The sequence below is a fragment of the Muscardinus avellanarius genome, assembly GCF_963383645.1.
Source record: "Muscardinus avellanarius genome assembly, chromosome: 5".
NCBI classification, from domain to species: Eukaryota; Metazoa; Chordata; class Mammalia; order Rodentia; family Gliridae; genus Muscardinus; species Muscardinus avellanarius.
In genome coordinates, this window is record NC_137790.1 from 79879674 (window position 1) to 79894702 (window position 15029).

Genomic DNA, 15029 nt, shown 5'->3' on the forward strand with positions numbered 1-15029 from the left:
TGCGCGATCCTTCTGTCTCCGCCTCCCAAGCGCGGGGATTACAAGCGTGCGCCACCACGCCCGGCCTGATAAATCTTTTTCAAAAAGGGATAAATTATATATACTCAAATAAAAATATCTGGGCAGGAATGATAGAGAGCTCTACATATTTGTTGTGCTAACCAGAGTCTGGCCTAATCCTCTGGCACTTAGAATTATATCCTCAGAATTATTTGTCATCATAAAAATAGGATTTTCTTTTCTTGATCTGCACTTTTATTTTCAGTGTTAGTTTAAGCTTCTGTGTCAACAATATTGCTGGTGATTTCTTGCTTTTAGATATTTACTGAAATGCCATGGGACATGTTGTAAACACTGAGATAACTTGTTCTTTTGACATATAATAGTGGGTAGGACTACAGGGTCAATAATAAGCCAAAAGTTTATGAACTCTTAGAAAAAAGGAAGCTTGAATGCAAAATCCAGGAAGAAATATAGTGGGATTGTGAGTTAACATTTGTGATAGAAATGATTTAAAAAACAAAAGGCTAGAGTGATCTAATTTCAAGAAATGCAGTGTTCATATTGTTAAAAATAATAGTGCGATCCAGAGGCCACGTTTTAAGATGAACCATGACAAATAAAAACTTTTTTTAAAAGTATCTAGGAAGGTGAGATGTCAATAAAACTGGCATTAGAGGAAGAGCTAGAGGTTCCTTTGTTACCCAGAAGATGGGAGGCTAGGGGTTGGGGATTATGGAAGAGCTGATACACAAATTTGAAAGAATTTGAGACTAGTAAGAGAGAAAGTGAGTAGATTCTTCCGGGCTCCAAGAAGCAGATTCTGTCTCTAGGTAGGAAGAAATTTCTGCTCTTCAGATGTCTTCCAAATGCAACAGGCTGCTTTGCAAACCAACTACTGTGTCATACATCAAGAAGGGTCCCATCAACAAGGTTGTATAGGACATTCCTCTAGAAGGCCTGAGGCTGGACTTCCACTGTGAGTTGGTGAAAGAACCCTGCATGTGATATTTGAATTGTACTTCCATAGATTTTATCTGAGGTCACTTTCCATAGGAAATAATGGGGACAATGGCAGCAATATGGACACTGGATGCCAGTTTTTTTTTTTGGTGGTACTGGGGATGGAACCCTTCTACCTCTGGGGCTACACTCCCAGACCTAATATATATATATATATATATATATATATATATATATATATATATATATATATATATGGAACAGGGTCTCTTAAGCCAGCGAGGGGCTTCGAACCTGTGCGATCCTCCTGTCTCCGCCTCCCAAGTGCAGGGATTACAAGTATGTGCGACCACTCCCCGCTGGATGCCAGGTTTTAAGAGAGAGAAACACAAGGTCTCTTTGAAAAATATTTTGGGCTCATTTCTTCACCATCATGGCCTTGTGGATTCTAGGAACTTATTCCTTTACTGTCTACTGTGGGTCAAACATTATACATGTTGGGAGAGATATATGGAAACCCAGCCCTTAAGTATTGACTGGAGGAGTTGCACCATACACAACTTGAGTATGTGCTAGTCTTTTCTGTCCTCCAGGCTGGAAAAGAAGGTCCAGGAGGTGGTTGAGAATGGAGGTACTTAGAAATAAGAGTGATGCTTCTATTTCTTATCATACCTTTGAAATTAGATCATTCTGAGAAGGGATGGAGAAGCAAAGGAGAAAAGAGCTTTAAAGAACCTTGGGGGCTTTCTCATGTTCAGGGAACTTACCTAAGGAGGATGGCTGAATGAAGAAGCATTGATAATTTGGGGAATTGGAGAGAGAGTATGTAATGCAATAATGCATATTAAATTATTTTTCTAAAAGATGTTAACATTCAAGAAACTATTTGGTACTTAAGGTGATAGGACTAAAGCCATTTCTTTTCTCCTTTAGCTTCCAGGAAATCCACAGCTTTGACTCTGGCAAGGCTTTGCCCTGGGGCCCACTGTGTGCAGCCATGGCCAGCTGCCACTCTCTGATTCTTCTCAATGGGACCATACAGGGAGATCCTCTGGACCTCAAGATGTTTGAAGCTACCACCTGGGTAGGCCTCTGCCCTTCAGAGAATATAAGCTCTTTTAATAGCAGTGCAATATGGGCAAACCACAGCCACTAATATTAATACATTGTGAGGTTTCCAATGTGGAGCGAAGGGCAAACTAGTCTAAAGTTGATTTCCTTCTTTGTACATGACAGCTAATAATAGTCTCTTTATTGTAGAATTATCATGAGGATTAAATGAGATGATCCATTATAAAATCCTTGGCACAGTGCCCGACACTTGATAAGTTTAATAGTACTAGTGTAATTAGAACTCTTGTATAATTAGGTCCTAATTCTTTGTACTGTCCTATGAGCAATGGCTGGTGTCTGTGTTTTCTAGGATTAATTTGGTGAGGTGCTAGATATGTTCATGAACTTGATTGAATCTTTCTATAATGTACATAGATCAAGCATCTTACTGCATCCCACAAATGCAATATTTGTTAATGAAGAATAAACAATAAATGACAATTTTTTTTTCTAGAACATAGAGATTAGAAAACATGGTTATCCTAAGTATTTGGGGTAACTTGCTGTAACAAGAGGAAAACCATCACAGAGCTTCCATTGAGATTTTGAATTAGATTTAAGAGTAAGTGCTATAGTTCAGGAATCTGGATCTTTGGGTTCCGGTTTCAGCTCTGCTCTAACTGATCAATCCCATGAAGATCTCTCTCACGCTGGGGACATGACTCCCGTGAGCATAAAATGAGGGGTTTGAATTAGATCAACGGTGTTCACAAAACACATGAATAAAAAAGCTGAAAACTTTCTTTCCCTCCCTTCGTTTCTTCCTCCCTTCTCCCTCCTTACCTTTCTCCCTTCCTCCTGGGGGTTGAACCCAAGGGCATTCCATTTCAGAGCTATACTCTCAGTCCTTTTAAATTTTTTTTTTCATTTTGAAACAAGATCTCACAAGGTTGCTAAGAGTCTTTCTAAGTTGCTGAGGTTGGTCTTAAACCTGTAAGCCTCCTGTCAGCCTCCCAAGTACTGTGTCACCATGCCCAACTTGAAATCTTTTCTTAAAGGACAACATTATTCAGAAACACTCTTTAAAAACCAAATAGTTGAGACAGGCCTGGTGGCACATGCCTATAATTACAATACTTGAAAGACTGAGACAGGAGGATCACATCAGAGGTTTAAGACCAGCATCAGCAACTTAGTGAGATCCTCAACACCTTAGCAAGTTCCTGTTTCAAAACAATACAACAAAGAAAATAGGGCTTGGGCTGTAGCTCTGAGGCAGAATTCCTCCAACTTCAATCTAGTACCAACCAACCAACCAACCAACCAATCAACCAACCAACCAATCACCCAAATAGTTGGAGTTGCCCTGGCTGAGCCAGAATGTGGGGGTGAAGATGAGAATTAAGGAATGCACATCTCCAAACACTTAGCTCTAGCCCACCCCTTCCTCTGTTGCAGACAGATGCCAGTCTTTGTGACATCTGAGGACTATATAAAAAAAAAGACAATCTTTAGGTTCCTTTTTTTTTTGTGTGTGTGTGTGTGTGTGATACTGGGGGTGGAACCCAGGGGCATTCTACCTCTGAGCTACACCCCCTGCCTGCTTTTTATTCTTTATTTTGAAACAGGGTCTTACTGAGTAGCAAAGGGCCTTATTAAGTAGCTAAGGCTGTATGTGAACCGGCATCCTCCTGTCTCAGCCACCTGAATGCTGGGATTACATGCATGCACTACCATGCCCGGGTGCTCCCTTCCATTTCTAACAGCAGGATTCTAAAGCTGCCTGGTGTAACTTTTCCAGCCCTTTATCATTTCTGTATTACTGTTTCCATATCTTTATAGGAATTACAATTTCCTCTCTGAGATTTTTTTTTAGCCACTCAATGAGATGATTACAAAGCACTTTGATATCTTTAGGTAAAAGGTACTTTTTGACTATAATTTGAGTCATTATTATAGCAATTACCAAACATTAACCCTGTACATCACAGTTTCTGCCCTGTTCTGCCCAGCCCTGAGGACCATCAGTTCAAATTAGTCAGATAGGAAATAGATGGATCAGCCTTGAACTACAAAGCAAGACAGCAAGGAGCCTCTTTACAAACACACTCATCATTTTCAAGTTAAGCTCTTCAGAAATAGAGGCCGAGCCTTTCTGGAGCACACTCCAAAAGAGAAAGCGAGATAAATTTCGTGCATAATTCAGAATGTCTGCCCTTTAAATTCCCTAGCATTTCCAATGTATTATTATTTTTCTGTGGTAGAACCAGTGTGGTTTACCTCCACCTCTCAGAGGGAGGAGAAAGAGAATCCCTTGAGGTGGCTCAAGGATTTTCTCAGAGGGAGGGTTTGTGTCTCACATCAGTGGTTGAACCACAAACAAATCTCTACAATAAAATATCTCACTTGTGAAATAGGAAATGGCTATTTCTGCAGATGATTTCCACATCAAGGGAGTGCCAGCACACGCCATGGTGGTCAAGCCCTGCAAAACAGCCAGCCAGGTAAGCCTGAATGCCATTCACCCCACAACACCCAGACTCCTAGGGAAACTCCCTCCTGGCCCACAGGTTTTGAAAACACACATACCCGACTTCTGCTAATTTCAGGTGTGAAAAGTGGTGAGACATTTCCCCCTCATATTCTAAAACTAGGATTGAGGGAGGAGTAGTTAATTCCTAATAGGTAGGAGCTATGTGGATGGTCCCTATCTATTCCTCCACTAGGTCCCAGTGGAAGGAATTGCAATCCTGCATCAGTTTCCGTTCTCATCAGCACTGCAGAGGATGACCGTCATTGTCCAGGAGATGGGTGGTGATCGACTGGCTTTCATGAAGGGTGCTCCAGAGCGGGTGGCCGGCTTCTGTCAACCTGAGACAGGTAAGTGAACAGACCTGGGTTACAAAAGGCAAATCTGGCCGAATAGGTCACCGCTGTGCTTAGCTGGAATCCAGTTGCCAGTGGGCCAGCACCAATTGGCTGACTCATTGGCAGTCCAAAATCAATAACAAAACTGAGCTTATCTTTCCCACTTCATCTATTTCCCAATTTTCCATTTTCAGTAATGCTACCACTGCCACTCCATTTAGGACTCATCCCTGATTGCTCTGTCTCTTTCTCTCTTCCCTTTCTCAGTTGTCCTGTCACTGCATCTGCTCGGAGCAGCCTCACCCATTATCACTTCAATAGTTGGTGAATCCCCACATCCTGCCCTCTTCAACCCCACCCTGATTCACCCTCCATACTGTGATCAGATGGGTATTCCATCACAACTATGCTGCAACTTATTTTTATTCATTTGCACGCTTCTCAGTGATTCCACTGTATTTATCAACTCCTTTAAGATCAAGCTTTTATGATCTGATCCCTGTAGAACTTTCTAGACATATCTTACCACTCCTCTGCTTACATCCTAAGTTTCCTCTGAGCTGAGCCAGCTGCTCAAGGCTTGCTGTCTTGTGTCTCTTTGCCCGAGCACAGGGTGCTCCCTCAACCCAAAGCATTTTCCTTCTTTCACCCATCCACTTCCTCCCAGCCCAGTGTATACACTGCTAAGGGTGTCTGTAAGGTGCTGCAATTGCTGGGACCACAGCAGTGATCTCTTTTGATTGTACTGTTAGTACAATGGCTTTATTTGTCAAAATAAATAGAAATCCTTAGAGCCGAGCTTGCATTTTAATCTGCATAGCCCATGCTTAGCACACAGCAGACCTTCAATAAATATTTGTTGATTAAACTGAAGAAGAAAGGTTTCTACACATTCTTCTCCTTTTGCCTTTTTTCTAATGCTTCCTTCTTGTTTAAGCTTCACTGGATCCTATGAAGTCAACCTTAGCAACCTAGCAATTTATACGATTCTGTCTTTTTTTTGTGTAACTTTTTAGAATTGTGTTTTCTTAGGTGAGAGCTGGATGTTTGCAAAGAATTCCTCTGCCAGCACTGGCCAAGTAAATATTGCATACTAATCCTGTGTTATTTTCTGAACAGTACCCACTAGTTTTGTTAGTGAACTTCAGATTTACACGACACGGGGTTTCCGGGTCATAGCACTGGCCTACAAGAAACTGGAAACTGACCATCACACAACGGCCTTGACAAGGTAAAAGGAGAGAATTTTGATAAAGTGGAATGGTTTGTGGGGAAGATGTGCCAGACAGGGGTGAGACTCAAGGGTTTTGGGTGGTAGACACAGCAGACAGCTTATTCAGTTTTTGTGCATGCACTGTGAACATTGATGAACATTTCTGCCCTGCCAAAATCACAAAGCAGATAAGTACACTAGGAAAACTTATTAGAAAAACTGTATAAAATGTAAAATATAATGCAATCTTATAGCATTGTAAAAACAGGCATATGAATATAAGCAATATTTCAGAGTTTTAAACTGTGGTCATGCCCCACTGTTTTTAAAATTTTGATTGGTAGATTGGTTGCAAATCATGAAAGATAACATTTACTTGAAAAAATCCTAATAAGAAACACACAGCTTATTGAAACAAACAAATATAACTTGAATTTACATAATCTAGTTAATTTTTGTAGAAAAACAAACAAGAAACATGTCCAAGGGCTCATAGTAGAGAAAGTTACAATATGCATGCATTTAAATAGGGATGATCACCAGCTAAAATGGATTGCAGTATTTATGATTTTGACTTTATTTATTGTGGATTTTCATTTCCACTGTTTGTTGACTATCATATTTACTTTAATTTAAATGCCATTTCCATTCTTCTATGTCAGCCACTACTATTCACATTTCTGTGGAGATGATCAAAACTCAGTTTGTTATTTAGGATTTTAAATTTGGAAGGTCTAACTATTTGCTTGCAACTTCATGATACTTAATGCTATCTAGTAACTATATTTTAAACTCCTCCTTTAATATACTAACATAAAAATTATATGTAATATTATATGTACATATTCTTTGTAAAAAGTAAGTATAATGTCCTTCTATATAGTTAAAATAAAAGCAAGTATAATGTTCTTCTATATAGTTAAAATAAAAGCAAAAATAATTTGCCACAAAAGTAATGGTTCAATAAAATGCTCAGCTGATTCCACTAAGACAAAATGCATAATGACTCTATACGTGCATATAGTCATTGAGGCACTCACAGATACAATGAAGACTGATATAGGTGTGTTATATAGTGTAGTCTCAAACACCCTGAACAGTTTTGCTGTGAAACAGGTGACTCTGTGAGAGGTTAATATCACTTGGTAAAACTTGGGAACGTACCAAAATTCCAAATTCCAACTTTTAGAACCTAGTAAGGACAAAGCACAATTTTACTAATGGAATCTGATCTTAAATTGTCAATTTGCCTTTCCCATCTTAAAAGCCAAACACCAGCATGTGCACATATATATATATATATATATATATATATATATATATGCATACACACATATATAAGCATACAAATATATATATATATATATATATATTGGATATGTATATATACATATATGAATATATTTGTGTATACACACACATATATATGCTAGTTCATGATTAAGACAAAACAATTTAGTATTTATTTATTTATATATTTATTTATTTTGATGCATATGTGACATGTGTATGGTATGTGTATGAATATGTGAATATTTATTCAGGATGCTTTCTGCATGGGTATCAGAATCTCTTTGAGGGTTATTGGCCATCTTTCTGCATATTTCTTTCTTTAAACATTACATCAGATAGCGACCGAGAAAAGCGGGGCTTAAGAGCCCCGCTAACAACCAATCCCCATTACCACAAAATCAGCGCCTTTCATAGCCAGAAAACACCATCACCAGAGAAACAAAAAAAGTCACCAGGCTCCAGAGAGAAAACGGACTGAGAACAGAGCTCAGAGCCACAGAGGAGATACATCGGCCTCACACCCGAGGACGCGTCAGCAGCACTTTACTGCCGGTGGCAGCGGCGACTTCACCGGACGGCTACAGCAAGCCGAGGTGAGCCGCTGCAGAACAGCCAGGCGGGATTTCTCGGCGCAGGGAGCATCTAAAGCTATCAGTGGCTCAGCTCAGCCATTGCTGCAGGGATTCAGAGTGGAAATCAAAACCAAGAAGAAATATGCCAGCCTCACGGCTGAGGGCGTAGCAGCGGTGCCATATTGCCACCAGTGGCAGCAGCAGCGAATTCACCGAGTCCAGTACAGCTACATCTGCGTACTCAAGAACAGTGAGTCAAATTGCGGGCCACAGAGGAGAAATCCCAGTACTGTACTCCCTGGAACTTGACCCAGTGAGGGAGTGGCAGTGGCAGAGATATCACACCATAGGAGAACGTGCAACCTGACACCCCCCACAGTCTAAAGCAGCCTCTATCGACTCCCTGGGTCGGAGACTCTGTGATACAATCCAGTAAAGGAGTAGTGGGGTCTGAGATACTACTGACTCGAGATCCAGAACACCTTAAGTGAAGTCATAGTGACCCAAGGGAAGAAACCAGAAAAGGCACAAACTTCCGAAATCATGGGAAAGAGGAATAATACTGGAGCAATGAATGCCCACAACCCCACAACATCAGAACCTGATAAAACAGAAAATCAGAGATTTCTAGAAGATCAAATCAGGAAAATAACTGTAGAAATAATAGAGGTACTTCGAAAAGAACTCAGAGAGAGCCAAAAAGAGATAAAGGATGCAATTAATGAAGTAAAGGCCTCAATTCAAAGCACAAACAACCGATTAGACCACATGGAGAACAGAAGATGATCTTCACTCTTAGAAGATGATCATTCCAAAAATGAACGCATAGTTTCTAATCTAGAAAAAAATATCCGACAGCAGGAATCTGATATTGAAGAAATATGGGCCCATTTTAAGAGAGCTAACCTAAGAATAATTGGAATAGAGGAGGGAAAAGAAAGTGAAACCAAAGGGATCAACAATCTCTTCAAGGAAGTAATAGCAGAAAATTTTCCAAACATAGAACAAGAGGTTGATACACAGGTCCAGGAAACTTATAGAACTCCCTTTAGACAGGATCGAAGAAGAGGATCCCCATGCCACATAATTGTCAAAATGACCAATGTGGAAGCCAAGCAGAGAATCTTAAAGGCAACAAAAACAAAAGGCCAAGTGACATTCAGAGGCAAACCAATTAGAATCACTCCAGACTTCCCAAACCAAGTCATGAGAGCCAGAAGGGCTTGGAGTAACATAACCAAACTCTGAAAGAAAACAACTTCCAGACAAAAATTTCCTACCCAGCAAAACTTTCCATCAAATTAGATGGGGAAATAAGACGCTTCCACAACAAACAGAAACTGAAGGAATTTATGTCTTCAAAACCAGCGCTAGAGAAAATACTCAAAGAGATTAACTACAAAGAAGAAATAGGTAACACACACCAGAACCAGAGAAACAAGATTTTCCATCCAACAGACAACTAAGATTGGTTATCTGTGGAGATTCATTTTTTATGTTAGTCTTTTACCTATCTCTAAATTGTATTGTTTGCCTTTATTGTTGTTAATTTTTAGGATTTCTAGTTGGAATATTAATATACCTTCAGATATAGAATTTGGAAATATTTTATCCCATTCTATTAGTAAATGTTAATTCTGTTTACATTGTCTTTGGATATACAATAATTTTTTTATTTTTTAGGGAGTTTGTATACTCTTCTGTTGCCTGTGCCATTGAAATCATATCCAAGAAATCACTGCCAATTTCAATGTTGTGAGGTTTTATGACCCAGATTTTCTCCTAAAAGTTTATAGTCTTAAGATTTATATTTAGGTCTTTTATCTATCTTGAGTTAATATTTGTATATGGGATTAGGTAAGGGTCCAATTTTATTCTTTTCCATGTAATTATTATTTTTCAACAATATTTAGTTAAAAGATTATTATTTCCACCACCAAATGTTCGTGGAAACCGTATCAAAAATAACTTGACAATATAGGGAAGAATTTAGCTCTAGGCTTTTATTTAACTCCAATGGTTTATATATCTGCCTTTAGAATAGTACTACACTGTTTCAATTATTGTAGCTTTATATGGTTTGAAATCAGAAAATATATATCTTCTAGCTTTGTTCTTTTTCAAGATTGTTTTGGGTATCTAGAATCCATATTCCATATTAGGATAGATTTTTTTTTCTGAAAAATAAATATATAAATATATGATAGTTTCATCTAAAAAATAGAAAAAATATTCTCTGGTAAGAAAGAAAGTAAAAAGAAATATTGAAACATTATCTTTAAGTCATCAAAAGCTTGGTATCAGACAAATGAAACTGTTATGTGAGATTATCATTTTTAATTTAGGATAAATTGCTATAATACTAGATGTCAACCACTAAGCCAAGCATGGGAGGGAGGGATGGGGAGAGAATGGGGTGGAGATCGGGTGGGGGCTGACTGGATGATGTGTGCATGTATGTCTACAAAAGTTTGTATCCCACTGTGATGTATGAATACAGTGCACCAATTAAAAAAAATTAAATACTAGGAATTGAAAAAAATTATATCATTCTTTATTTTATTTTATTTATTTTTTTAAATTTTTTTATTGGTGCATTATATTCATACATCATACTGGGGTAAAAAACTTGTGTGTACATACATGTACACATCACTGATTTAACCCGTACCCAATTCCCACCCCATTCCCTCCCTCGTCCCTCTTTCCCTTGCTTGGTTTAGTGGTTGACTTCAATATGTTTAAGTACATTGTGTGTTTTAGAGATTTTTCTTCTTCCCTCCACATCCCCTCCTTTAGGTTGTCTTGTTTGCTCCTCTATAGGATTTCCTTTTTTATCTATAGTTCCTCCTATGACCCATTTCTCCCTAACTCTCACATATTAGCGAAAGCATCTGATTTCTTATTTTTTGTGACTGACTTATCTCACTAAGCATAATGTCCTCCAGTTCCATCCATTTTCCTGAAAATGATGTAATTGAGTTTTTTTTAATGGCTGAGTAAAATTCCATTGTGTACATGTCCCACAGTTTTGTAATCCATTCATCTGTTGATGCACATCTTGGCTGGTTCCATAGTTTGGCTATGGTGAATTGTGCAGCAGCTATGGACATAGATACAAATGCATTAGTTTGGTAGTTTGGTTTCCTTTCTTTTGGGTAGATACCCAGAGGTGGTATTGCTGGATCAAACGGTAGATTTGTTCCCATTCTTCTGAGGATTCTCCATACTGTTTTCCAAAGTGGTTGAACTAATTTGCAATCTCACCAATGTCTTAGAGTTCCCACTTATCCACATCCTCGCCAGCATTTGTTGTTGTTTGTGTTTAAAATAATTGCCATTCTAGTTGGAGTTAGGTGAAATCTCAGGGTAGTTTAATTTGCATCTCTCTGATTGCCAATGATGTTGAGCATTTCTTCATGCATTTATTGGCCATTTGAATTTCTTCTTTCTTGAAGTGTCTAGTTTGCTCGCCCATTTTGTTATTGGATGCTTTGTTTTCTTAGTGTTGAGTTTCTTGAGTTCTCTGTATATTCTAGATATTAGTCCTCTATTGGAGGTGTAGGTGGCAAAAATCTCCTCCTACTCTGTTGGCTCTAGATTGAGGTTCTTAACAGTTTTCTTTGCTGAACAGAAGCTCTTCAGTTTCATGCAATCCCGCGTATTGATTCTCCTTTTAATTGGTTGTGCCTTTGGGATCTTGTTGAGAAAGTGTTTATGTGTTCCTATGTGTTGCAGTGTTGGACCTATGCCCTCTTCAAGGAGCTTCAAGGTCTCTGGTTTGATTTCCAAGTCTTTGATCCATCTTGAATTGACTTTTGTGGGTGAGAAAGTGGGATTAATTTCCAATTTACTGTATATGTTAACCAGTTTTGCCAACACCATTTGTTGAACAGGCTATCTTTTTTCCAGTGTATGTTTTTGGCCCCTTTGTTAAAAATCAATTGGCTGAAAGTGTGTGGACTTATTTCTGGGTCTTCTATTCTGCTCCATTGGTCTATGTATCTGTTTTTGTGCCAGTACCATGCTGTTTTTATTACAATGGCTTTGTAGATAGTTTAAAGTCGGGTATTGTGATTTCTCCTGCATGGTTTTTGTTGCTGAGAACTACTTTGGCTATTCTGGGCTTTTTGTTATTCCAAATAAATTTAAGGACTGATTTTTCTATGTCTGTGAGGAATGATCTTGTTAGTTTAATGAGCACTGCGTTAAATCTGTAGCTCACTTTTGGAAGGATGGCCATTTTAATGATATTTATTCTGCCACTCCATGAACATGGAAGATCTTTCTATCTTCTAAGATCTTCTTTGATTTATTTTTTCAATGTTTATTAATTTTCTTTGTAGAGATCTTTTACCTCCTTGGTTAAGTTTATTCCTAAGTATTTTATTTTATTTTTGTGGGTGATCCTCAGTGTAAGTGTTTTCTGAATTTATTTTTCAGTGAATTTATGGTTGGTGTACAAGAAAGCTTCTGATTTTTTAAGATTAATTTTGTATCCAGACACTTTGCTGAATTTGATGATCAGTTCTGTAAGCCTTTTGGTTGAGTTTCTTGGTTTTTCTAAATATAGTATCATATCATCTGCAAATAGTGAAGTTTGGAGTTCTTCTTTTCCTATTTGTACTCCTTTGATTTCCTTTTCTTGCCTTCTTGCTCTGGCTAGAGTTTCTAGTACTGTATTAAAGAGAAGTAGTAATAATGAATATCCTTGTCTCCTTCCTGTTTTTAGGGGGAATTCTTGAAGTTTTTCCCCATTTAATATGATGTTGGTGGTGGGCTTATTGTAGATTACCTTTATGATGTTGAGCTATTTTCTTTCTATTCCAATTCTCTGCAGCATTTTTATCATAAATGGATGTTGAATTTTATCAAATGCCTTTTCAGTGTCTATTGAAATGATCATGTGATTTTTGTCTTGGATTCTGTTTGTATGATGAAAAACATGCATTGATTTTCATGTTTAACCAGCCTTGCATCACTGGGATGAAGCCTACCTGATCATGGTGTATAATTTTCTTTATGTGGTGTTGCTAGTATTTTGTTTAATAGTTTTGCATCCATGTTCATCAGAGATATAGGCATGTAGTTTTCCTTCCTTGAACTGTCTTTATTCTGTTTGGGTACTAGTGTGATGTTGGCTTCATAGAATGTATTTGGGAGAGTCCCACTTTTTTTTTATTTCATGAAATAGTTTGAGAAGTATCGGGGTTAGGTCTTCTATAAAGGTTTTATAGCATTCACTTGGAAAACCATCTGGTCCTGGGCTTTTCTTTAATGGTAAGCTCTTTATTGCTGGTTCAATCTCTTTGATTGTTATTGGTTGGTTTAAGTGTTATATATCTTCTTGATTCAGTTTAGGAAGGTTGTATTTATCTAGGAAGTTGTCAATTTCCTCCAGTTCCATTTTGTTGGAGTATAGTTTTTCAAAGTAGTTTCTGATAATCCTCTGTATTTCTACACTATGAGTAGTAATGTCTCCTTTTTCATCTCTTATCTTCATAATTTGGGTTGATTCTCTCTTTTTTTTAGTTAGGTTGCCTAATGGTTTATCTATCTTGTTAATTTTTTCAAGAAACCAGCTTTTGGTTTTGTTGATTTTCTGTATTTTTTTTATTCTCTATTTCGTTCATTTCTGATCTAATTTTAATAATATCCTGTCTTCTACTGGCTTTGGGGTTAGATTGTTCCTGCTTTTCAAGGGCTTTGAGGTGTGTTGTTAGATTATTTATTTAAAGATTTTCTATTTTTCTTATGTGAGCACTTAGTGCTATAAATTTTTCTCTTCATACTGCCTTCAATGTGTCCCAGAGGTTTTGATATGTTGTATATTTTAATTTGTTTCTAGAAATGTCTTGATTTTACCTCTTACATCTTCTATGACCCATTCTTCATTCAGAAGTGTGGTATTCAGTCTTCACATGTTTATGTTGTTTCTCTGGGTCTTCTTATAGTTGATTTCTAGTTTCATTCCATTATGGTCTGAAATGACACAGGGAAGTATGTAACAATTTTGAAATTTGCTAGTGCTCATTTTGTGTCCCATGATGTGATCTATTTTGGAGAAGGTTCAGTGAGCAGCTGAGAAAAATGTAAAGTCCTCTGTAGTTTGGTGAAATATTCTATATGTGTCCAATAGGTCCATTTGATTAATAGTGTTCTTTAGTTCTGAGGCATCTTTACTGACCTTTTGTCTGGAATATCGGTCTAATGTTGTGAGAGGTGTGTTGAAGTCTCCCAGTATTATTGTATTGGGATTTATGTGTGACTTCATGTCACAAAGAGTTTGATTTATGAAAGTAGCTGCCCCTATGTTTGGGGCATAGATGCTGATTATTGTTATTTCCTCTTGCTGGATTATTCCTTTTGCCAGTAAAATATGACCTTCTTTGTCTCTTCTAATAAGTTTGGGTTTGAAGTCTAACTTGTCTGATATCATAGTTGCTATTCCTGCTTGCCTTTAAGTTCCGTTAGCATGGATTACCTTACTCTGGCCCTTTATCTTGAGTTTGTTCCTATCTTTACTTGTAAGGTGTGTTTCTTGTAAGCAGTAGATTGATGGATTCTGGTTTTTAATCCATTTTGCCACTTTATGTTTTTTTCTTGGGGAGTTGAGGCCATTTGCATTCAGTGTAATTATTGTGAGATAATTTTTAATTCCTAACATATTAAGATTTTATTTCTGTTTGAGATACAGTTTATTATTCTTTGCTTAGCTGTTTGCTGAATGGAAAATCTTGTTTCTCTGGTTCTGGTGTGTATTACCTATTTCTTCTTTGTAGTTAATCTCCTTGAGCATTTTCTCTAGTGCTGGTTTTGAAGACATAAATTCCTGCAGTTTCTGTTTGTCATGGAAGCTTCTTATTTCCCCATCTAATTTGATAGATAGTTTTTCTGGGTAGGAAATTTTTGGCTGAAAGTTGTTTTATTTCAGAGTTTGGTTATGTTACTCCAAGCCCTTCTGGTTTTCATGACTTGGTTTGGGAAGTCTGGAGTGATTCTAATTGGTTTGCTTCTGAATGTCCCTTGGCCTTTTGTTTTTGTTGCCTTTAAAATTCTCTCCTTGT

At 37.7% G+C, this 15029-nt stretch overlaps 1 protein-coding gene across 2 annotated transcripts in view; it reads left to right on the forward strand.

The window, feature by feature from the left end:
* Nucleotides 1–15029, forward strand: part of ATP13A4 (ATPase 13A4) — a gene marked incomplete at both ends in the record, with an annotated part of 172667 nt that overhangs the window by 116344 nt on the left and 41294 nt on the right. For both annotated transcript variants that reach the window (XM_080695812.1, XM_080695813.1), the window contains 4 exons: nucleotides 1897–2047; nucleotides 4434–4520; nucleotides 4743–4896; nucleotides 6004–6115. In XM_080695812.1, coding sequence (XP_080551938.1) covers nucleotides 1897–2047; nucleotides 4434–4520; nucleotides 4743–4896; nucleotides 6004–6115 — 504 coding nt within the window. The remainder of the gene's footprint in view (nucleotides 1–1896; nucleotides 2048–4433; nucleotides 4521–4742; nucleotides 4897–6003; nucleotides 6116–15029) is intronic.